Here is a 25,641-nt window from a genome sequence, read left to right on the forward strand (position 1 = left end):
AAAGTTTTACTTTAGAACAATATAGTTTTAAGTTAGGAAGATATAGTTTTACTTTAGGACAATATAGTTATACATCAAGACAATATAGTTTTACTTTAGGACGATATAGTTTTAGGTTAAAACGATATAGTTTTACGTTAGGACGATATAGTTTTACGTTAGGACGATATAGTTTTACTTTAGGACGATATAGTTTTACTTTAGGACGATATAGTTTTACGTTAGGACGATATACTTTTACGTTAGGACGATATAGTTTTACTTTAGGACGATATAGTTTTGCTTTAGGATGATATAGTTTTACTTTAGGACGATATACTTTTACGTTAGGACGATATAGTTTTACTTTAGGACAATATTTTTTACGTTAGGACGATATAGTTTTACTTTAGGACAATATTTTTTACGTTAGGACGATATAGTTTTACTTTAGGACGATATAGTTTTATTTTAGGACGATATAGTTTTACGTTAGGACGATATACTTTTACGTTAGGGCGATATAGTTTTACTTTAGGACAATATATTTTTATGTTAGGACGATATAGTTTTACTTTAGGAAGATATAGCTTTACTTTAGGACGATATAGTTTTACGTAAGGACAATATAGTCTTACTTTAGGACCATATAGTTTTACTTTAGGATGATATAGTTTTCAATTAGCACGATATAGTTTCACCCTTAGACGGGAAGTTTTCATATTAGTACGAGAAGTTTTCACATTAAGACGAGAAGTTTATTTTTTAGTTCTATATAGTTTCACGTTAGGACAAGATAGTTTAGAATTAGGACCAGATAGTGTCGAGTTATTTATGAGAAGTTTACACATAAGGACAAGAATTTTTTAACATTAGAACGATAATGTTTTATTTTAGGACGATATGGTTTCACGTTAGGATTATATAGTTTCACCCTTGGATGTGAAGTTTTCACGTTAGTATGAGAAGTTTTCATGTTAATACAAAAAGTTTTCACCCTAGGATGTGAAGTTTTCACGTTAAGACAAGAAGTTTTCACGTTAAGACCAGACGTTTTCACCCTAGGATGTGAAGTTTTCACGTTAGTATTAGATCATTTCAGGTTCAGACAAGAAATTTTCAGATTATTACGAGAAAGTTTCATGTTAGGATGAGAAGTTTTCATGTTTGCACGAGAAGTTTTCACTTTAGTACGAGAAATTTTCACGGTAGGACGTGAAGTTTTCACATTAAGACAAGAAGTTTTCACTTTAAGACAAGAAGTTTTCGCATTAAGACAAGAAGTTTTCACGTTGGTATTAGATCATTTCACGTTCAGACAAGACATTTTCAGATTATTACGAGAAAGTTTCATGTTAGCACGAGAAGTTTTCACTTTAGTATGAGAAATTTTCACGCTAGGACGTGAAGTTTTCACGTTAAGACAAGAAGTTTTCACTTTAGTATGAGAAATTTTCACGCTAGGACGTGAAGTTTTCACGTTAAGACAAGAAGTTTTCACTTTAAGACAAGAAGTTTTCACCCTAGGATGTGATGTTTTCACGTTAATATTAGATCATTTCACGTTCAGACAAGAAATTTTCAGATTATTACGAGAACGTTTCATTTTAGCTCGAGAAGTTTTCACTTTAGTACGAGACATTTTCACATTAAGACAATAAGTTTTCACCCTAGGATGTGAAGTTTTCACGTTGGCACGAGAAGTTTTCACTTTAGTACGAGAAGTTTTCACACTAGGACGTGAAGTTTTCACGTTAAGACAAGAAGTTTTCACACTAGGATGTGAAGTTTTCAGGATAGTATTAGATCATTTCACGTTCAGACAAGAAAGCTTCACATTATTATGAGATAGTTCCAAGTTAGGATGAGAAGTTTTCACATTAGTACAAGAAGTTTTCACGCTAGGATGTGAAGTTTTCACGCTAGGACGTGAAGTTTTCACGTTAAGACAAGAAGTTTTCACATTAGGATGAGAAAGTTTTACGTTTTGATGAGAAAATCTTGACCTTTTTTTCATGTGACTTAGGTTGAGTCAGGTCAGCAACCCACCTGCTCTCCCCAAAACAAGCTGCTCAGTGCTTGTCATGTGGTGGGCTCAGGACTGCTGACTGCGTGGCTGCTCTCCAACTGGAGGCGCCTGAGAGTTGGTTTGGAGCTGAGGAGCAGCAGGAGCGCACTCGTCCATCAGCTCCTGCGAGAAAGAGCATCAGTGCGCGTCTGGGAGCTTCTTTATAAAGACAGGAGACTCTTCTTTTTCCACGACCATTGATTCTCCTGTTTCTTTCCCCCCCCCCATATTTTCACTCTCCCTTCCTCCTCTCTTCACCCCCTCAGGATCATTTTGTTTTTGTTCAAAAAACAAGTGTTAGTGTCCACCATCACTGGACCAAAGGAGCTTTTTCCCAGTTTCATAGGACACTGGTGAGTCTTGAAAATTGTGTGTGATGTTTTATTTTAAAACTGTTAAAATTCTGTTCTTGATGCTCTTTTTTTTCATTTTGTTGTTAAATTATACAGACAAATTATATTCAGTTGAAAAAAACGTGTTTTGTGTTCCAGTAAAACAAATTGTTTGTTGTGTAACAAGAATGGATTTTAAAGTTGATAAAATATTTATTTAAATGTGTTTTCTACCAGAATGATTCAATATAAAATCATGTTAAACTACTCTAGTCGGTGCTTGTTCAGAGTTGTATTCTTGACTTTTCTCTCCATCCATGCACAAATGCTTTAATAGTGAATGAATCAACTCCCAACTGTGGCTCTTTTATTTAAGACGTATCCACCAGCTGGGAAAACGACTGAACTATGGCTGGTTTTGCATTTTTAACTCTGTCATTTCAAAGCATTTAACCTTTTTTTTCGTGGAGTAGCGGGCTGTTGGAGCGTCATGACAGCAGAGAAGAGTGGGCCCGTTATAAATGGCAAACCAGAGGAGGGCAGAGACCCTGAGGGGTCCACCTCCAGCCTGGACAAGAAGGAGTACTACGAGAGGGGTCAGTGGAACAACAAGATTGAGTTTTTCCTGTCGGTGGCTGGAGAGATCATCGGGCTGGGAAACGTCTGGAGGTTTCCCTACCTCTGCTACAAGAACGGTGGAGGTGAGCCACGAGACCCCGTTGGATGAATTAAAAACAACAATTGTATTTTTGATCACGATTATTTTTTCATGACTTTATCGCGATGACGACAACATCTGGAACAAGTCATTAAGATTTAGACCCACCAAGTTGCTCTTTACTTAAAGCTGTTTTAGATTTAGATTTTTCTTTATTAGTCCCACAAGGGGACATTTTTCAGCACAGAATAATTATTTATTAATCATTTTTGTGTTCTTTTATGTCTTTAATCATTTAGTTCTTAATGAACCTGAAAAGTGCCCAACTTGGCATACTTCTGCCAAGCTACATTAATTTTGCTAACACATCAAACAAATCAATAAAACAAAAGTGGTGTATATTGAAAAGAATCTGGCGATACGATGTGTTTTAGCGATACAGGGGCAACAATACAATATATTGCGATACTGTAGGATAAGAGGATATATTTGTAGTATTGTCCAAGTACTTGACAGAATTTAAAGACCACATGACTCTTGATGAAGTCGTAACTGCTTACGTTTGTTTTGAAAACAAAATATGTCCAAACATCCGCTTTCAATGCGTCTGCAGTCGACAGTATCCTCTGGTCCTCAGTAATCGCCATTAATTGACTATGGAAAAAAATGAAATATGATTTAAAAAAAAGAAAAAGTTTGAAATAAAATATCAATACATTATACATTATACATTATAAATACATAATGAAGAGTAAATATATATTGCTGTATCGATATCAACCCTATAAAACAACAATGACAAACCAACACAACCGATAATGAAAGAAATCTGTCAAGTCCTTCGCAAAGGAAAGAATGAAGAAGTCTCAACATCAGAACAATCTAAAGAATGAAAATGAGAAATAACATGTGATGCTAAGGTTAAAAATTGAAACAGTTCAATATCTCTGAAGGTTCATGGTGTCACTCTTTGAGTCTGTCGGTAACATGGTGTAAAGTCATTTGTTTTTGAGGATCTCTGGTCATTTCTGGTCCTCATGAAACAGGAAGTCAGCCTTATAACTGTGAGATCGGTATGATTGACTCGTCATTATCAAGTAAACCAATAGCATTGTCTAGTCAACTGCAGTAGCTACTAGCTGTAGATATTATGTTCGGACCTTTTTGAAAAGCCGTGCCATGAACTGAACATCTACTCAAATGCACATTTTAAATACACAAATCCAATGAGATAATGTAAGGTAGGAGAGCTATTACACTTCTGTGGAGATATATTAAAAACTCAACACTAACAACCCGTTAAAACTCAAACCCACAAATAAATATATACAATTATCTGTTCACAGGTTTACAGTGTGATTTGAATGAGACCCCAACGCTAGAAATATAAAGGTCTACAATCTTAACAAATACATATCTAACACTAGACTCTAGTTACACAAGATAAGTTTAATATCGCCAATACAAAAAGGACTACGGACCTGGTATAATAAAAGTAAAGAAAAGGCAGACATAGGAAAAGTATTTCTTCGAGTAAGAGAGACGTAGGAACAGCAGGTGTAAGTACTGAAGGCAGTAAATAGAATGATGTGGCGCCTCTCACGTTCCTGTAAGGTCTTACTTTGGAATTTAAATAAACTCTGTCATATTAAAAACATTTTTATTTTGATAGATATAGACGTGTCTTTCACTATGTAGTCATGTAAGTCAAAGTTTGGAACTTCATCGAAACTTCATGTGTCTTTCAGGCGCCTTCTTCGTCCCGTACGTCATCTTCTTCATCTGCTGTGGGATCCCCGTGTTCTTCCTGGAGACCGCCCTCGGTCAGTTCACCAGTGAGGGAGGAATCACCTGCTGGAGGAAAGTCTGTCCTCTTTTCGAGGGTAAGAACTTCCGGACCCTCAACTGTACTCAAGTGTCGATTTCTGTCAAGGTCATCCATCTTCTTTTTTAGGGTTTTTCTTTCTGTCACATTTGATGAGGCCATTAAGTTTGGTTCGTAATGATTCTTATTGTTTTTAAATTAAGCCTTTGATGTCATTGTTTTAGATGTTAAATCATCAAACATTACAGAATACATTTATATACATATATCAGTGCATTATAAAATGTCAAAAATAGTGTAATTTTCTTATATATCTCTGCTGTTAAAGTGTTTAATATCAATAAAACATGTATGTTACCTGGTAATAGTTTCATCGATGATAAAATACAAACTTGTATCGTAATTTTACTTCATTTCTTTGCACTGGTGCAGTAGTGTAAGTCATCAGAGCCGGACAGATGAGTAGTAAATAGCTAAAAAAAACAGCAGAATCATAAATATTTTCAATCAAATAAATATGTTGCAAGTAGACTTGGCGAGGACGCTTCTTTTTGTTTTTCATCCCTCGAGCCTAAACTGTCTTTTTTATTTATTAAATACTGTTTATTAGGCAACAACATCATTGTTTCTCCTCAGGTATTGGTTATGCAACGCAGGTGATCGAAGCGCATCTGAACGTGTACTACGTGGTGATCCTGGCGTGGGCCATCTTCTACCTCTTCAACTGCTTCACCACGGAGCTGCCGTGGGCCAGCTGCGGCCACTACTGGAACACAGGTAGACGAATACTTAAGACGCCTCAGGTTAGACGTTTGCCTGACGCGTCGGCGCCCCCTCCCCACAGACAACTGCGTGGACTTCCGTGGGGAAAATGCCACGAACATCACCAGCATCAACGCCACCTCGCCGGTCATTGAGTTCTGGGAGTGAGTATTGTGCTGAGAACTTGAGCCAATCCTCTTGATTTAGACAGTTTTGAGAACAACAAACAAACAAACAACAATAACTTATTTGTTTAATATTGTTGAACACCTTTCTCTGACTTGGTAGATTCCAGATATTTTTCACAAACAAATACATGGATGGTGAGATCAAGACGTATTTCATCTACTAATTGTGAATTTGTTTCGATACCTTTGATGGCACCTAAATCTCTTCTAAGGGTTGTATCACTGACGCTAATCTCAAAGCTAGTCTTGAAACAAAGAACTTTTATTTCGGTGTCATTATATTCTATTATCATATTACAAAAACTATCTGAAGTACCCAGCATAGCCCGGGCTATATGTATATGTATATGTATATGTATATGTATATGTATATGTATATGTATATGTATATGTATATGTATATGTATATGTATATGTATATGTATATGAATATGAATATGTATATGTATATGTATATGTATATGTACATGAATATGTATATGTATATGTATATGTATATGTATATGAATATGTATATGTATATGTATATGTATATGTATATGCATATGTATATGTATATGTATATGTATATGTATATGTATATGTATATGTATATGAATATGTATATGTATATGTATATGTATATGTATATGTATATGTATATATGTTTATGTATATTTATATATGTATACATGTATATGTATATATTTAAGTTATTTGTTTCAAGACTAGCGTCATGATTACCGTAGTGCATGACTCTTTAGAAATCATGTCATCAAAGGTCTCAAAACTAATTCACAATAAGCTAAATAAAAGATAAAACCTTTTTTTTATCAGAAAGTAAGTAGTCATGGGGATTTGATTGCTATATTTTCAGAAAGTCAGACATATTTTTTTGTCATTCGTTTTTTCTTCTCCTTAGTTTCTTCCATTTAATGAACTAAAATATTTAAATGAATTACAGACAAATCTAAATTTATATATATATTTTGCAGCCATTAGCACCAATACCATCAAATTTATATAAGTTCAAAACTCACCTGCAGCTTCAAACTAACATTCCATATTGGTTTTCCTGTCTCCCAGTTCCATGTCTGCATGTAATGAGTTTGACCCACAAATGTGTGTGTCAGCAGTTCGTGGTGGGCCAGCTGTCTCCCAGCAAGAGTCGTGTGTGTGGCAGCAGATCTGCTGTAATACTGATCACACTTCCTGCCCCGCTGCCTGCTGCTGTGTTTACGCTGAAACTGTCTCATCATTGCTTCCTAACAGAGGAATTTGTCTTTCACATGGACCCAACAACAACAATTGGGAACAACTTGTCAAAGTATTGCTGGGTGGCCCAGAAGCAGAGCAGCGTGATGGAACCAAATAGGCTTCCAACCAAGTGTCAGCTTTGTGTAACCAAAGATGACTGCTGTGCTTGATACTGTACAGAGAGGCATTTGAGTCAATTAGTGGATGATCCAGAACCAAAAAAATGAAATAAAACATCCATTTTGTTTTACATCAGTGCAGAAAACAGTAGTGATGGTCCGATGAAGCTTCATGAAGCAGTGTCATTATTTTCAGAGTCCACTAGATGGCGGTCTCTGCACTATTGTCCTTTGCATTGAACAACTGTTCTAATGAAACATCATTTTTAAACTGATGGCGCTACCTACTGACCTCTAAACAACATGACACTGTTTCATGAAGCTTCATCAGCACATCACTAGAAAAACAATGATCATAATGTAGTTTTCACCAACATTGGTACATGGACTTGAAAAACTAGATCAGCGTTGGGTTTAACATTATAAATAAAACATAAAATAAGCATTAATGAAACACTTTTTAAACTCTCTATGTTAATATGAAAATAATGTAAATATTAATAAACATTATTTATTTAAATCAATAAAATATCAATATAAAGTCGTACATTTGTGAATATTTTCTTCTTAAGTGATAAATATGTTGCATAATGGAACCATGCAAGGCACTGAAAAAATATTTACTCATTTAGAGTTAATATGTTGTTCAACCGTATATACCACTACTAAATTGTTTAATATGTGAAGAAACATACAAATATACAAGACTAAATAACTATAATTAGGTCCAGAAACAAACTAAAAGTTATTTTTAAAATATCAATTATACTTTATATTAATGGAATCAAAAGATTTTTGGTCTGATCTCATGAGGGGGATGGAGGGGGTGACACTAGATACATCTTCTTTTTTTTTTTGGTTCCACACGTTTCGACCTATAGAGAAAAAATGTTTTGTAGGCATTGGTACCGACACTCCATCGTATCTAGAACGAAAAGCAAAACAGATTGTGTCGCCTTATTTGAGCACTTTGTCAGTTAAATTTTCCATTATAATATACTTTGTTAAAAATAAAAAATAAAAAAAATGCCCACAAAGACGGCAAAGATCTCATGAAAGTCGTTTTAAGCACACAAAATAATATTGACAGAGCATACGTCAGAGAAAAGTTGTTTATTCATATTTTTAATTAAATGTATGGACAATCTTTTAAATCATTATTTAAACTTGCTTTTGGGCTCCATTTTAAAAGTACCAGTTTCGCACCAGCATCAAATTCAAGCTAAATAATACCCATCGCTCGTCATTTGGCTAAAATATTTATCTTAAATGACTTGTATTGATCAACAAGTAACTGCATTGGGTCTTGCCAAAGGTAAAGTTCAATCTCACTGGAACTCAAGCAGACAACTTCCCACCTCAGTGTTCAGCCAGCTAGCTTTCATTTTACCATGTAGCACGGACCTCACTTTCCACTGTGGAGTTTCCTGAACTTCTACATGTTTTCCCCAAACAGACGCAGAGTTCTGAAAATCTCAGATGGCATCGAGCACATGGGAGGGATGCGCTGGGAGCTGGCCATGTGTCTGGCACTTGCCTGGTTCATCTGCTACTTCTGCATATGGAAGGGACCCAAGTCAACAGGAAAGGTGAGCAACAGGAATGCACAGTAGTGCCGAAAAAAAACACTACTTAGTCTTGGACTGGTGAAGGTGAAGATAAGGATCGTACCTTCATCTTCTTGAAAGCGCGTTTGCATTGGTGGCTCTATAAACCAATCTGAGCAAGTCGTCTGATCACGGCAGAGCTTGAAAGAAGGAGGAAATATTATTGACTTGACATGAGCCTTTATCTCCCTCACGTTGTTTTTTCTGTTGTTGCGAAGTAAGCGGAGAGAATGCTTCTTCGTGGCGGGCGCTTCAGCAGCTGGCCCCGTGGTTGATTCCTGTATTCACTCCAGAGAAAGGAGAGCGTTCATGAGGCGCATGCAGAGTGTATCCTCAGCCTCCGCCTCCGCTGCCTCCTTCTCTCTGAGAAATAAACCACATCTTGCTCCAGAGAAAGGAGCTTTATACTTTCACCCCAAACCCAGCGCTTCATTCAGAGCCGGCTCTGCTTAGCGGTTTGCTTTTGTCCAGTCGTTCTCACATTTAGACCTTCGAATTTATGGCAGGCTGGGTTGGATTTGACCAGTAAATTTACTCCCGACTTCATCCCCTGTGGTGCGGAGGAAAGAAAATGCAAGGGCTCCTGAAATGCATGTAGGGAATGGATGTGACCCTTGAAGGTCAGATTGTAAAAGTGAATTTACACTTGGTCTTAGAGGATACAACCTGGCTCAACAGTGGAAAATGGCCATCAAACGTACATGCGAACATGAACCTGATCAATGACTGTAGTATGTCCATCTTGTGAATGAACGTGTATGATTGTGTGTGCACTCATTCACTCACTGTGCCCTTCAAAGAGAGCTGCATTTTCCCACACTGCCACAGCTTCACTCCACTGGGCTTCTCCTGTTTGAGAGTTTGGGGGCCAGAGGAGTCCTCTTTTCTTTTGGCTCCTCTGGCCTGGCTCTGTTCTGCCCTCCTCTGTCCTCAATTGGACTTTGACTGAGTGCCAGCAAGGCAGGGGATGTATGTTGCCCGTCTGTGCCTTCCAAGGGGGTGGCAGAGTTTTTTTTGTTCAAGGGTTTTTTTAAGAGTCTTGGGATGTGGAGCCTAATTCTGGATCCTGAATATAAAAAAACGGAGAGCGTTCGCTGCTCACCACTGCATCAACATAATAACGCAGCTTTCGTTGTATCACGCTGTTTCTCGTGCTTCCTGTTTGAGGCGAGATGATTCCGATCTGAGTGAACTACTTTACTGGATAAAGCAGTCAGGAGTGGATAGAAATCAGAACGACAACCAGCAAATCTGTATAGAAAATCTTCCACAGTTGATACTTGACCCAGTTATGTCTTCAGGGTTCTCTCAGACCACATACATTGAGTCTGTCACATGCCCCAGCCCCCCACTATCGTCAAAACGCAAGATACCAACAGAGCATTCTACTTGTGGCCACATACTGTGTCACCCTGATGTCAAGTGCCATCCTTCGGATCGCCTCCTACGAATCTACTCTTGGATTTTCTCCTTCAGATATTCACTCTCTCTGATGATGCACAACCACAGAACAAGCAGATAGGAATGAGAAAATTACGTAATCATGGATATTTGTTTCTCCATTAATAGAGGGTGATGACTCTGGGGAGTCAGATAAGTAGCTCTTGAAGGCCTTTCCAAAACTAATTTTTAACTGACAACCGTGTTTAGACGGAGTAAAAAATGGGTTGGTATAGGTCCGTGATTGCTGGTGTTGTCAGTATGCGTTCATATTAAGCAGGAAGTCAAGGACTTCCGTCTGAGTAAGGGTTATATTACTGCGACTGATCTGTTTGGCGAACTTTAAGGAGACGTCCCAGAGTCGTCTTTGTAGTTTCCGACGACTTCATGGCAGGTTGCAGCGACTTCTGTGCAAATTGGTTGTTACCTTGATGGGATGATGGGAGGATGAAGCTTTATAAAGCAGTGTCATGTTTTACAGGTCAGTATGTGGCGCCATCAGTTTCAAAACCAGGTGATGTTTCAGTAGAACAGTTGCTTTATCAGCTCTATCAGACTATCACTACTTCTCGGTGAGAGTGCAAGGGGTTTTTAGTCTATGCAATGGATCTTTTGCAGCATCAAGTTTTCGCTGGTCATCACGACCAACAAGTGACCTCCAGGTCGTGAACTAGTCTTCATGCCTGTGACGCTTTATTGCGACCTTACATTTTAGTTTCACTTTTTTGTATGAAGACGAACATGATAGAAATAACATGTCATGAGGTATTTAGAACTTTGATCATTCAGTTTCGTAGCATATCAAGTTTTTAATTACATTTGTTATATTTTATCACTATTTAACTTTTGGAACATCAGATCCAACCAACCGAACCCAAGCTGTCAAACTACAAGCTTCCAAAGACGTTTGAGTTTAAGACTCGTCATTCAAGTAGATTGATCCATAATTATGTGGTCAATGTGTCTTTGTGTTAAATCGATATTTCACCAAAATCTAATCGGTATCGGTCTTTTTATGTATGGGCAAAAATATATATCCAAATGTTGCGAGCTGAACTGACAGTAGATACTGGAACCCCAAGGTTTTCTTTCAGGGTAGAACGTTAACCCTCCTTTACAAACTATCTAAAGAACATTTTAATGCCGACGCTTCAATACAAGATGGACATTATAGACGAGCATTATAGAGGTATTTGGATTATTATTATTATTTTTAAATGGACAAAGAGAAGTGGGCACCGTTTGTGACTGTCATACATTTTGCATATAACTCTTAAAGAGACAGATTACTCTGAGATCAATCCAAACCCTTTACCTTTTCAAAAATAGATAATAATGTATCTAGTTTTCACAGCCCCTAAGGGGATGTGGGAGAAAAAAAAAATCTCCAGAAGTTTTAAAAGAACTAGAGAAGTTAAAAAAGATCTGAAGAAGTTTGTTATATTATCTCCTTAGAGGCTCCGTAGAAGTCATACGTTAGTCCCCTAAAATAAGTATAGATAAATAAGTTGTTCTTTTAAATTTTGTTTGGTTTTTGCTGAAGTGTTTTGTTTTTCTTCTTTTGTGTGCAGGTTGTGTACGTGACCGCCACGTTTCCCTACTTCATGCTGCTGATCCTGCTGATCAGAGGAGTCACACTGCCCGGAGCGTACGAGGGAATTAAGTTCTACCTCTACCCCGATATTTCACGTCTGTCAGACCCGCAGGTGAGCAGCTGCTCTGTAGTGCTTGTTAACATGGAAATCTCTGAGTCACGGGACACATGTCAAAATCCACTTGCTGCTGTGTAATCCAGTCGGAGAAGAGATAATAATGTATTCCTTTTTTTAAATGGTGGTCAAAATATGAATTATTTCAACAAATCCAAAATACTCGATTAGTCGAAACACTTATTGATTGTCATTTTTTTTTAAATGTCTTGTTTGTTCTCCGTACCACAAAGTAATTCAAATGATTCTCAACACGTTAACTATCATAAGAAGATCAGCACACCGGAACTGTAGATCAGAATTCATATTTCACACATTAACCTACGACGGTGCCTCTTCGTCACGCTAACACATCCGCCCGGAAGACTTCCTGACCTTGCCGAGTGCCTGTTGCTAGGCAACAATGGGCTGGAAATGTCAGCCATCGTCGTGGACACGGGATGGATTACAAGAGTTGTTGATAAATACCTGTCTTTTTTTAAATGTACATTTAACTCAGCTGCGTTTGTGCAGCCATGCTTGTCCCTCATCACGTCACAAACCTTTATTTTATTATTTAAAACAATTTTTTTAATAGAAGATAGTGTTTTGGGAGAGTGATTAGATTTTTAATTATAGGCATTTCATTATGCCTACGACACAATTATTTAGTTGCATTCAATTTTATCTAATCAAAATTGTGTAAGCAACATGAAGAAAAATGTTTAAATGAAAATAGAATGTTTATCCTAATGAAGGTTAGTTTACTGTGAGTGTTTAACACTTGTGTTATCTCTGAATCAAGATCATACATTGGTGGAGGTTGTTCACTTTGAACCAGAGACAACATAACACAAACACGTTTGTTTTCTGGCCATCGTGTCACCTTGACCCTGAGATAAATTAAAGATAAAATTAAACTTGTAAAATAACTGGTAAAGGAGAAAATGATGAGAAATAATCAAGTAAATAAGCAAGACAATTCGGGCAAATACATAAAAAAAAATCTGAAAAAATAAAATACAATTTCAGATTTCTATTCCATCAGGAAATAGTTGAAGCCACCCTTTACTCGAGTTAGCCCTGGGTTTTTTATCGCGAGACAAAGAGCGATGCAGATATACGACTCAGCAGCCAAAGTGGAGGCGAACACAAAGACGAGGGAAAGAAGAAGGCTGATAAAGAAGCTCTGCTGTTTGGCAGAGGGAGACATTACTTTTGACACTGATGTTAAATTAGCCTCCTGGCGGACAATCGGACCTCTGTTCCGTACACCAGGCCGTGTGAAGGGAGTGTAGCTCGCTCATTCAACACCACTGAACTTCATCGTGCCTCCTTCATTCTCCTGTTTCCTAAAACTGTATCCCCCTCGCCGTTGTTGCTTGAAAACGTGGTGCTATTTGCATTTCCCCCTCAGACTGTGATGCTCCGTCTCTTGATGCTCCTAATAACGTGGAAACTTCTGAACAACTTGTTTGCTGAAGAAGTGTTTAGAAAAGTTCAAGAAATTTGTGATGAAAAGGATCGTAAGAGTTCAGAGGTTAAAGGAGAAAGATGAAGGGATGGAAGAAATAAACGGGGTTCCAGTCCTTCTAATGTTTTTTGTTAAGGACTGTCTGGTAAAGAATCTTAGACAAAGTAGAGACATAAGATTTGGTTTAAAATCACCAACATTGAATACAGAACCTTCTCTTTTGAATGTCCGATTCCACTCTGAAGTGAGAGCTGTTTCGGTTTAATCTTTATACTCCAGCGTAAGTTATTCATTATTCGAGAAACAGGTTCAATGACAGTGGCACATTAAAAAACAAATCATATTTAAAATAACAGAAATTTAATTTTCCCTTCATGTATTGTGGATTTAATTTAATAAAAAAAAAAATGGGAAACATTAATAAAATGTCACTAGGCTGGCTCACAAGGGCCAAACAGAGGAGCTAGAGAGTTATTTGCTTAAAAAAATAGCATAAGAAAAGGTCCCAATTTAATTAATTTTATGACTGTGTCAGATCAATAGATAGACCTAAAATAAAAAGAAAAAAAAAGTTTCTGTATAAAGTAATTTATTGTTTTAAACAGACTTGAACATATGTAGTTCTAGTCATTTACATTCAGCTGTATGTGAGTCCAAACATCAGGTCTATATAAAGTCATGTAAATGAACACATCAAAAAAAAACTATTGCACCATTAACCAGACCAGTCAATGTCCACTTCAGGCTCTGACCATAGTTTCTTCCCAACAACTAAAGAACAACAACAACTAAAAAAAACATTGGAAAAAACTTGTACACAGAACCAGGAAGTTAAAAATTAAATTTTTGGATTGATACCATTAAAATATAAATATTACTAATTAATGTATTGAGCAATAATTATTGGCATAATTTGACACACTTAGTATGAACTTAAAAGAAACAAGAAACCTTAAACAATATTTGGTAACCAATTCACAAAAAGAATCTCTGGATGAATCATTTTTGACTTGACGTTCTTTATAACAGGATTTCAAGTCCAGACATAGTCAGTAAAAAACTTCAAGAATTCCATAAAACCATCCGACCTTTTACCAGGTTTGCAGGAACCACAGTCTCAACATCACCAAAACACAAATTAGGCACAACAAGAGATTCTCTCTCGACTCTGGCCCTTTAAGGTTTCCCTGCACTGCCATCAGCCCAGGGTGAACCAAAGGGAACATTAATGAACATTAGCAGAGAAAAGCCTGTTCTTCCTCAGGAACAGTCCTGTGTTTGTCGGGTCACAGAAGTTACCCTGGTTACTCCCAGGAGGGAGCGAAAACCCTGCGTTTGTTAATTGTTTCTCGGTGGGGAAATGAGATTAGTGGCTGAATGGTGATGTGAGAGAGTTTTCAAAGAGCCATGCTGCATTAGGTTTGAATTTGCGAGCACCCCGGGCGAGTTTTGGGCTCCTGTGCTGCCACTACAAAGTAGTTAATGGACGTTTGAAATAATAAACTAGATGTGTATTAATTAAGAACTAGTTTTAGTTTGAGTCTGATTGAGGAAAATATTTTTCTTTTATTCTTTATTAACCTCTGGTTTCAGGTATACATCGCGGTCGGGCTTGTCCAGTTCCTTTGTCCAATGTCGGAATCAACCATATTATGTAATAGATAATAGAATAAGAAAAAGGAAACATCTGAAAAAATGATATATTCATTGAGAACTTTTATATATTTTAGGCCTTAAATACCCTCCCTTACCTTTCCCACTTTCTTCTCGTCGAGAACCTATACCATCTTTAAACAAATTCTCTGCGGGAAACAACTATTATTGTCGATGAGGAGCCTCTTTGAGTCTATTTTGCTGAGCCATTGTGCTCAGATTGTTTTTTGATGAAAAAGATAAAACAAAAAGCTTTAAAAGTTACGAGACGTGATGACATACTGTGCACGTTTCATTCAAAGCTACATTTTAACCACAAAGTTTCAACCTGTTCTTGAGCAGCTGAGCGATAATTTAACATCCCAAAAAATGAGGTTGATACAACTATTGACACTTAATCCCCCACAAACAAACTGTAAGCAACAGATTAATGTGCGCTGATGTAATATTTAGATACTCTGAGGATACTTTTAGGATGTTTATTCATTATTTAAGCGGTTCGTCTCACTCAGGGTAACAAACAGAGTTTAGCTTACATGTTTAAAGCTGCAAATATTACAGAAGGAGATGTTGTTGGAAGGGTGCTGGAGATTGAGATAATTTAAGATTCCAACATTTTTTCAACATTTTATATTTTTATGAATTTTCCAAATGTTATTTTGTTTAATTACATGTACTTCCATTTCATAGTTGTACGAGTGATTTATTTTGTGCATGCTAGTGAATATAATAGAAAATCATGGCTGGAAAACCTTTGTCAAACGATGCCTACGGGCCAGTTGTGGCCATTAGCTTGAAACTATATTGTATATATATCCCTACTGAGGTCCTTGAAATAGTTTGTTTCTGTCGATGTCAAACATACAGAAGCCAAGAATGACCATGGATTAAAAAAAAAATGTTTTAAAGATTGGCTATACTATACTCTTGTATGTACACTATGACAACCGATTATTTAATTGTCTCTATAAAAGAAAAGTTTTTTTTTGTGATAACAAAATTGTTTTTTTCAATATAGATACTCTTTTTTTTTACATGATATAACAATTGATATCGTAATTTCTTTTTTCTATTTAAACAAAAAAAATGTTTTTCTTAATAATGAAATCATTATTTTATTTTCGCGATATGGCAAAAATTGTTTACTCATAATAACCAATAATTTTTTCTCGATATTCATCATCATCTTGCGATACGAAAAAGAGGAGAAAAACTGTCCAATACTCCTTTATAAACTTCTGTACGATAACAATGTCATTAATTTGAACTTGTTTTAGGGTTACTCTACAAGTTATAACAATGTATGAATACTGCTTGACTAACATCATTGCTGATCATGTGTGTTAAGGTGTGGGTCGATGCCGGAACTCAGATCTTCTTCTCTTATGCCATCTGCTTGGGTTGTCTCACCGCTCTTGGCAGCTACAACTCCTACAACAATAACTGCTACAGGTATGAATGACCGACCCGTTGTCTCTGAGCGTTGGTTCACGGCCTCTTCTTCCAGGGACTGCATCATGCTGTGCTGTCTGAACAGCGGCACCAGCTTCGTGGCGGGCTTCGCCATCTTCTCCGTGCTCGGGTTCATGGCCTACGAGCAGAACGTTCCCATCGAGGCTGTGGCAGAGTCTGGTGAGTGAAGTTCACGACGGCCCACCTCCGGGTTTTAAAGGAGGTCTGTTTTTAAAAATATCTGGTGGTGAAATAGTCATAACCTGGTAAAATAAGAAGTCCACCTTCTTCACCTCAGCTCTCAACCAGATTCATGATTTATTCAAACTCATCAATGATTCAGAGCCACAGAAATGTTTGTCTTTAGAGCCGCTCAGAGTAAAACCTCACAAGTCTAACAAGGTGTAGCTGTTTCAACCTGCTACACAACTCATGAAGGAATTTACTTCAAAGTACTGTGAACATACTCAGGAATATGACTCTTTTACTTAATCTGTGCATTTCATCTATCTTCATGTGTCCGGATACATTTTTTAGAGGTTTTTCTCTTCCACACTAAATACAGAAATAGAAAAATTATCAAGATAAATGTATCACACTTTTTAACTTTCTTTCTTGTTTAAATATTCTTGCCTGCAGGGACATTTTTTTTAAACCTCATGCTCCTCTTTCTTTGGCCTGATTCGACTATTAAATACTGATCTATAACTTGTTACATTTTGACTGCATGGATTTACAAAACTTAACATTTCCTCAGTTTACTATCAGCACATCAACCTCCTCCACCTTTGATCTTTCTCCTAAAATATAAATAATGGTCTTCCTCTTCCACGTCTTCAACAATGATGGACCAACACTCTCTTCTCCATGCGTTCGAACCATCTGTTCTCCTTCAACCTTCTCCACATGAGTTACACTCATTTCTTTTTTTGTCTTCCTATAGTTACCACCAATGTCAACCTCTATCTTCAAGTCTGACTCTTCCAACTCTGTTTCTTTAATCTCTAAACCAGGGTTGTCAACGTTACCACCATCTGGGTCACAGGCCAAAAAAGATGTATCGTATATTTGTGGATGAGTCAATGACAACGGAAAAAAATTATCTTCTCTGAACATTAGCTTGTAATTTTGACATTTCAAAACATTCGTTTCAGTTTAGTTTATTGTAAAATATACCTGTAAATTATTGGAAAAATGTTTTTATATGAAGGTCTGTCTGCCAATATATAAAGCCTATATTGAACCGGTCCACAGTTATACAATAGTTGGGGACCCCTGCTCTAAACCTGTGTTCTCCAACCCCAGTTTTGGGGACCGGTACCGGTCTGTGAGGCATTTTTTACTGGGCCAGAAAGAAAAAAAATAAATGTATGTATTAACTGTTTGATTGATTATTACTGTCTGAAAATAAGTTGTGTTTTGAAAAAAGATTGTATTTAGCGTATTAGTGTATTTAGCTTTTTTTTGTGAATCTTAACACATCAAGACGCTCGTTTCAGTCAAGTGTACTCAAAAAATACTTCTGTAAACTAGTGATAGTGACTGAAACACTAACTCTACTTTTTGCTGTGTCTCAGTGAATAAAATGCCAAAACAGTACCGGTCCAAAAAAGGTTTAGGAGCCCGGCTCTGAAACAAACACTAGCGCTCACACCTGTCCTCTAAATATCCCTTACCAATTTTCTACATACTTTTCACTCTGTCTGCACTCTCTTCTTTACCTCCCTGGTTTAGCACATACTGGGCCTCACCACCTCTACTCCCTGCATTGTTGCTCTCCATTTAACTTTCACTCTTCAGCAATCAGAACCATGAGCACAAATTCTTGGAAAAAACTCCACCTCCAACAGATTTTCAAAAGTATACTTAAAGTCACTATTATTAACTTTTTCGTAACCACCTAAGACCCGGTCTGAGGTTTCGGTCGAAAATAACTAAAAACAGCCCATTTCAGGTAGAGGACCACTTGGATCCCTTTGATTTCTATTTCTGTGGCCCTCATGAAGGAATATGCACCAAAACGATAATTAGTGTTTCAGAAGATGTTTGGGTAAAACATGTGGTTTTCTGTGATCCAGGACCCGGTCTTGCGTTCATCGCTTACCCTAAAGCTGTCACCATGATGCCCCTCTCCCCTCTCTGGGCCTTCCTCTTCTTCATGATGCTCATCTTCCTCGGCCTGGACAGTCAGGTGAGGATCACAAACTTACCCCATTCGATCAGAGATAACACTAATCTAGATCTGTTTGTTTTTTCTTCTTTCTACACCAGTTCGTGTGTGTTGAGAGCTTAGTGACGGCCGTGGTGGACATGTACCCCGAGACTTTCAGGAGGGGGTATCGAAGAGAGTTGTTGATTCTTACCATGTCTATCGCTTCTTTCTTCATCGGGCTCATCATGTGTACTGAGGTGAGTCTTGAAGCTAGTAATCCATAACGAAGTATGATGTCACAGCGCGAGGGATCAAGGCGGTGCAAACGCTATCTCTTTAATAAATAATGAATCTTGAATTCAAATATTTATTTATTTTTTGTCTTGTGAGGCCAAAAGTGAAAATAAGTCCACTTTAATTGACTGGCATGACCATGAAGGCTTCGGAATGGCAAGATTTGAAGGTGGACTTTGTTGGCAAAAAAAGTTGACTCAGAAATTTGTGCATGGATTTAGTAGCAAATAAACATATAACTGTGAGATATTTTATAACCACAGAATGAAAGGCCTGGAGATATTATTAATTAAAACATCATAGATTATCACTGAAGGAGCTAGAGACTGATGTTATACTTAAAAAAAAAAACTATTTAAGTTCACTTTGTTTTAAACTTTCACTTCTTGTATTTCTTTCAAGCAAGCTCATCTTCATCAATGTCATCCTCTTCATCACGTTCACCGCCATCTTTGTCATCTTTGTCATCTTTGTTATCGTCGACATCATATAGATCTGGCGTCCTGGCAAGTATCCTGTATCTCTGTCCCGCTCTTCATCTCTCAGTCAGAAGAGAAGCCTCATACGTCACATGATCAAAGAATCCTCCGTCCTCTAAAAGCTTTTCATATCTCCAAGTGCACTTTGCTCTGTTCAGCCCAGTCTCTCCTCCACCAGACTGAGGATAATTATTTGCAGTATTAAAGAACGACATTATAAATTATTACTTTCTTTCTTTCCTTTTGTACAGCGCTTCGTGTTGATTTGACCTTAAAAATGACCGAGATTCAAAAACAGATTTATTTCTGGACGGCGACAAAAGTCAAACATGGAATTTTCTTTTTTTTTTCTATTCGCACTTCATCGTAAATCAAATGTCAGCAGAAGCCTGGAGAGGTTGTAGTCATGGTGAAAAGGTTCCACTGAGTGAGAAGTTCAATATTATAACAGTTAAATTATATATTGTGCCGCTACACATGTCATTTTGTTATACATGTCTCGGATCTAAAATACTTCTGTTTGGTTTTTAAAAAAAATAGGAATTTGACATCTTTTAGTCTTTGCAACATAAAATAAAAACTTTCCTAGTGAGAAAGTGTAAACAATAACGAAACAAGAAAGCAAAAAACCTCATCTTTAGAAAGCCTTTAAAATAAAATATTTGTTCGAGTTTTGATAAATAAAGAAACTTTTTATTTTCTATTTAGTTTTGCTTGATTTTTTGTGTCAAGTAACTTATTTTGATTTATTTATTTATTTATGAATAACCAACCAGTCAAAATTGAATAAACTCCATGTAAAAATATGACTGAACCTTCTATCTCGTCCACCAGGGAGGGATGTACGTCTTCCAGCTCTTCGATTCATACGCAGCCAGCGGGATGTGTCTGCTGTTCGTGGCCATCTTTGAGTCCATATGCATCGGCTGGGTGTACGGTAGGAACATTTATCCAAACATACCTTCCTCTGGTATCATCTTCCAGCGCAGAATCACAGTCACAGCAAAACCTCTCGTCTCATCCTGCTTGAAGATTCTCTAATGCCCTCTTCTGGAGGACAAAAGCATCACAGCATGTTCTCAAAATCAATCTGTTTTTGTCCTCTCCTCCCAAAACATATATTTTAAAGGTGTTTTTCAAGGTGATGACGTCAGGGAATGTAATGAAGTCTCTTGCAGGCAGCGACAGATTCTACATGAACATCGAGGACATGATTGGCTACAAACCTGTGTTCTTCATCAAATGGTGCTGGATGATTCTGACCCCGGGCATCTGTGCTGTGAGTTCACAACAAACACAAAAAAATGTTGGAGGGATTGACCCAAAAAAAGAAAAACCCTCTAAATTTTTGTTATCTTTGCCTCCAGAACGATACATGACATCTTTATCGTGACCTTAAATGACCTTCAATAAGAATCTCTGTGTTTTTTTCGTTGTCTGCAGGCGATTTTCCTGTTCTTCCTGATTAAATACAAGCCCTTGAAGTACAACAACGTCTACACATATCCGGACTGGGGGTACGGTATCGGCTGGTTCATGGCCATGTCCTCCATGGTCTGCATCCCTCTTGGGATGATCTGGATGATCTGGAAGACTCCAGGCACCTTCTCTGAGGTAGAATATCATTCTTTTGCTCATCCATGACAATGGTTTCTTGTTAAGAATAACCCTTTTAAAATCTAGAATTATGAGGCTCACAAATCAGATACAATGAAATCTACCATTTCAGTAACATTTTGTTTACTAAATTTTAATGCTGCTCTGTTTTAAAAAAAAAAAAAAAAAGCTTGTTTAATGTAAATTAATGTGCTTCATAAGAAGATAAGTAAAGATGATACAATTACACTAATTTTGGATTTTATTTTTATTTATTCGATCATGCTTACTTCAAATATGCATAAAATTAGTCTGTGGTGACTTTTCTCACTACGTACTATTCATTTGATCAGTTTTCCTTAGTTAAAAACAATGGTGAAATTAACTTGATCATGATGTGAATGGAAGGCATCACTCATTATGCTGACTTGAGTGGTTAGAGTTGAAAAACTCAAATGTTTCACCATGCAGAGATAAAGTGTTGACAGTAGTTCATTAAAACTGATTTAGAACAATAGTTTTAGTGGCAACAGAATCTACATAGCAGTCAGCCACTTTAACAAAGACTATATTTTCAATTTCAAACGTTAAATAATTATTTATTTTCCGGACTATAAGGCACACTCAAAAAGCTCTGCCAAAATATTTAAGTACGACTTATTAAACTACACAGAACTGTACTGTAGCGTTCTGGCAAACGTTGCCAGGAGCGTTGCGGGTTAATATATATACTGTAATATCCGCTGTTGTTGTGTAAAGGACTCAATAAATAGACCTTAGTTTTAATGAGTGTTCTTGGCTTTATTAAACAACTCACAGTTTGTTCCTGACATGCAGATCTCTATCACACAGGACACAACACAACACATACAGTGTTAAGACCATTTATTAGTTTGTTCATTGACAGTGCACTTTATAATCCAGTGGTCGTACAGTACGAGAAGTACGATCTTCTTTGTGTTTCTGTATTTTCAATATCTATCCAAACATCCTCATGTACTATTTATTTCAGATATTTTTCGGTTAATTCCAATGACAACATCGGTATCTTTATCTCTGACTCTTCTTATTCCACTTCCTGTTTTTTTTATTTATTTAAGATGCCAAACATCTGTGGAAGATGAAATCTTGAATTATGTTTACCATTCATTATTTTCTTCACTAATTTGCATAATAAGGGGTGTGGTCAACTCCACTGACAAGAGAGGGCGTATCAGCAGTAGCCACAACTAAATAGTTTAAGTTATATCGTTTAAACGAGCAGATTGTATTTCTAAAATGGCGTCGGCCGTAGTTTGTTTTAAAAAACATGGTTCATGTGTGTCTGCACTCTCTTCTTCACCACCAAAGTATCATAGCTGTCAACAAACTATTTCTTCTTTTCCATTAACATTGTAGAGGATGAAAAAGTTGACGACTCCCAGCCCGGACCTGAAGATGAGAGGGAAGCACGCCGCTCTCAGCCCGTACGCCGCCAACGACGCTAAACTGAAATCCGACGGAAAACTAACGACCATCTCAGAAAAGGAGACGCCTTTCTAACGCGAGCGCCTGATGTTACTGTCCCCGGGCGCCGCCTGCACACCTGCAGGACGGAAAAATGACCTGCAGCGTTCTTATTGGTTTTGTATAAAAAATGAGACAAAGGTATCACATGATATGTAGTCTGCTTGGTTTTTGCACAGTGTGTGTTTTTTTTTTTTTTAATTTAACATTGTTGCTAAAGCAAACTTCCTTCTTTCATTAACAATTAATCTTTTTTTTTAACAAGATGTCTTTGTCCTAGTACCTTTGAGCAGTACCGATGTGATGTGTCGATGACGCTCTGTGTTTGGTACCCCAAAATGTGACCGCGTGAGAAGAAGGGAAAGCTTAGGGACCATTCAACGCCGTGTGAGTAAAGAAGATTTGAGCTACAGAGGGAGGGTCTTCACTTGAGTCATCATTGAAATCCTTGATGGCGTTTTGACCGTGACTTTGACGCAGGAACACAGATGTTTCACCTCTCCGTCTGCTCCAAAAGAATTCGCAGGCCGAGACGTACACCTCACTCTTCTTCGCTCCCTCGCCATAAACCCCGACTATCCGTCATTTCACGGTAATTATTCCGAGCCTAACAAAGAGTGACGTACAGACGAGCTAGCACCCCACCATTTATTCGCTCCTCCGCCTGCAAGAGTGAAGATGGACGCACTTCAGATGAGCATTTCCAAAGCCGTCTGTCTCTGGATCTGTGGCTCTCTATCCGTCCCTTCTCGTCCGATCCCCTGTCCTTTTCTCTCATCCTCAACCTCTGCTTGTCGTCTTTCAATTCCTCCCTCTTCGCTCTTTGGTCTCTCCTCATTACATGGAAGGAGTCGGATGTCACATGTCGGAAACGCTTCTCTGCTACTGTAGCGCTGTTTGTTGCTACATGTTTGTTTTATGCACCCTTAAAAAATGATGTCGGGTTCTTGTTCTCAAGTGAAGGGATAGTGATTTGTAAGCTTGCTTGAGGAAGTGTATCACTCATAATGATTATAATTCAGTGTCATCATTTCTCTTGGCAAATTCTGGGATGTGTACCTTTGATACGTGTGAAGTCTACCGACAGTCGGTACCATAATGGTAACAGTTCTGTCATACATATGAGAAACCTGACCAAAAAGCAACACAGATTTTGTCGGTTTTGGTGTCATTCCCCCGAAAAAAATCTTTGTCCAAGTGATTTGTGCATCGGACCAAACCTGACAAGCCCCCCATGTAGCCCCCCAAAGAATATTGACAGAACGTAGCTTTGACAAATTCCATTATTATGGTAACATGTTCAAAGTTATTTGATTATTCAACAATTTATACAACAATTGTTTCATTCAAGCTTTTTCGCACGTGAAGCACCTTATCAGGGCTTAAGCACCAATTAATCTAATTATTTTTTTAATTAATTTGCACTAATTAATCTTTAACGCACATTGGCGCTTTTATTTTGTAGGGCAGCAATATGAGAATGTAGCCTAGCATGGACAAAAGGCAACTCACAAGAGAGTGCTGTATTAATGTTGACTTATAAGACCCTTTGGGTATCGGGTGAATATTCCAGACCCATAGTAGGGTCACTATACCTCACACACCTAAGTAAAACTAATGCAAAACGATTGTCTGGAAAACCAAAAGCTGGAATTGTGGTCCAATCTCTGAAATTACCTGCACTTTTAAAAATTTGGGCATGATTTAGATAAAAAATAATGCTATGCAAAATCAATTTTTTAGGGTTAGACTTTTGTTATTTGTTGATATTAAAATGTCGATCGCTCTCAGTCTTTAAAAGTGATTTCGAAAAAATAGGTTAGCTGGTACTCCCATGATGTTTCCCTTCCTATGGAATTCTTATGTCGCCGAAATTCAAATCTCGATATTTACCCCTATTGTTGCGAGAAAATCCAAAAAATTAATGAAATCATAGATTTCTATACACATAGTCAATTGTGTTCAGGGTAAAAATGAGATGAACGAAAACCACCAACTACACAACAACTGGAGCAGCAGTTGAAGAGAACCAGATCGTTGGCGCGAAGCATGTTGACAACACATTGTTGGGTTAAATGAGCTGGTCTCAGATCATTCTCGCTCCATTAGTCTCTCCGTGTCCGTGCATCCTTCTTCCCCCTCGCTTCCTTGGTTTGCACCATTTCGTATCATGTCTTCCTTTTGTCTCGACAGTTTTTCAGGAGGAGGCGAAGATTAGAGGAAATTAGGGGTTGATGATGAGTTGAGGAAGTGCATGATCGAATAAGAGGGAAATCCAGGAAGTGTTGTTTTGTTCAGAGCGAGGCCCCTCCTGTCGAAGCTGTAGGGTTTTCTCTCGTGTGTGTTTGGTCCCTCTGCTGTGGTTTTCAACTCCTCACTGATTTTCGGGATATTATAACTCACAGTTTAACACTCATAATGATGTACATTTTTGCATCTTTCTTTTTTTTTTGTAGATTTGTGTTTCTCTAAAGTTAATTTTTTTTGCTTTTCTGTTTGTTTTTTTCAAGCCACCTTGCTATAGAGTCTTAATGCAAACGTTTCTACTGTGCAGCAAACCTTTTTCACAAGAGAACTGTCTGCTTACTCATTTTTAAAAATAAAATGTTGACTGAAATTGGACACCGGTCTCTTGCACTGATTATTCCACTCTATCTATGTCGATTTCTTTAAACGCTTCTACACAGGTGCCTGCTGACATTTTATAATACAATCAAACAATTGTAAATGTCATTCAGATATTTTGGACAACATTTAGATCAAGAAACCTAATATGTAGGGCGATATAATGTATGCTGCTTTAGTTTAAACACATTTGTGAACAGTAATAAAGAAGAAACCCGAGACCTTCAAGCCTTCAGATTGATTCTTAGCTATTTAAATTAAAATATACATTTATAAAAAACCCTTCAGGATGATGTAGTATGTTAACAGATTTAGCAAAAATCTCTTTGTTCCACCACTGAAAAGGTGATGTTTTGATCCGAAGCCAGAAATTAGTTGTGTATAAAAATCAATTACCGCTATGTTACTATGAGCTCAGAATTGTACTGAGTTGACCTTTAGCCAATTGTATTACATTCTTCTCTTCTCACAAAATTAATTTCTCTCTCATTTGCTCAAAATCAATTTG

The 25,641-nt window shown here is 37.4% G+C and overlaps 1 protein-coding gene across 1 annotated transcript; it reads left to right on the plus strand.

The window, feature by feature from the left end:
* Positions 1-2,157: 2,157 nt before the first annotated feature.
* On the plus strand, positions 2,158-25,128 carry slc6a11b (solute carrier family 6 member 11b). Its single transcript, XM_087800348.1, has 15 exons — positions 2,158-2,400; positions 2,853-3,080; positions 4,786-4,920; positions 5,499-5,639; positions 5,707-5,788; positions 8,624-8,756; positions 11,786-11,920; positions 16,378-16,481; positions 16,537-16,661; positions 18,560-18,672; positions 18,753-18,890; positions 20,241-20,343; positions 20,585-20,685; positions 20,850-21,020; positions 22,401-25,128. Exons 2-15 carry the CDS (start codon positions 2,870-2,872, stop codon positions 22,542-22,544), a joined length of 1,836 nt encoding a protein of 611 aa, XP_087656474.1. The 5' UTR covers positions 2,158-2,400; positions 2,853-2,869; the 3' UTR covers positions 22,545-25,128.
* Positions 25,129-25,641: the final 513 nt, after the last annotated feature.

This window comes from Callionymus lyra, chromosome 10 (assembly GCF_982586985.1).
Source record: "Callionymus lyra chromosome 10, fCalLyr1.hap1.1, whole genome shotgun sequence".
NCBI classification, from domain to species: Eukaryota; Metazoa; Chordata; class Actinopteri; order Syngnathiformes; family Callionymidae; genus Callionymus; species Callionymus lyra.

Coding starts and splice junctions, on each gene's coding strand:
- slc6a11b (XM_087800348.1), top strand. CDS start 2,870: ATGACAGCAGAGAAGAGTGGGCCCGTTATAAATGGCAAACCAGAGGAG. Junction 16,482..16,536: donor TACAACAATAACTGCTACAG/GTATGAATGACC, acceptor CTCTTCTTCCAG/GGACTGCATCATGCTGTGCT. Junction 20,344..20,584: donor ATGCATCGGCTGGGTGTACG/GTAGGAACATTT, acceptor AGTCTCTTGCAG/GCAGCGACAGATTCTACATG.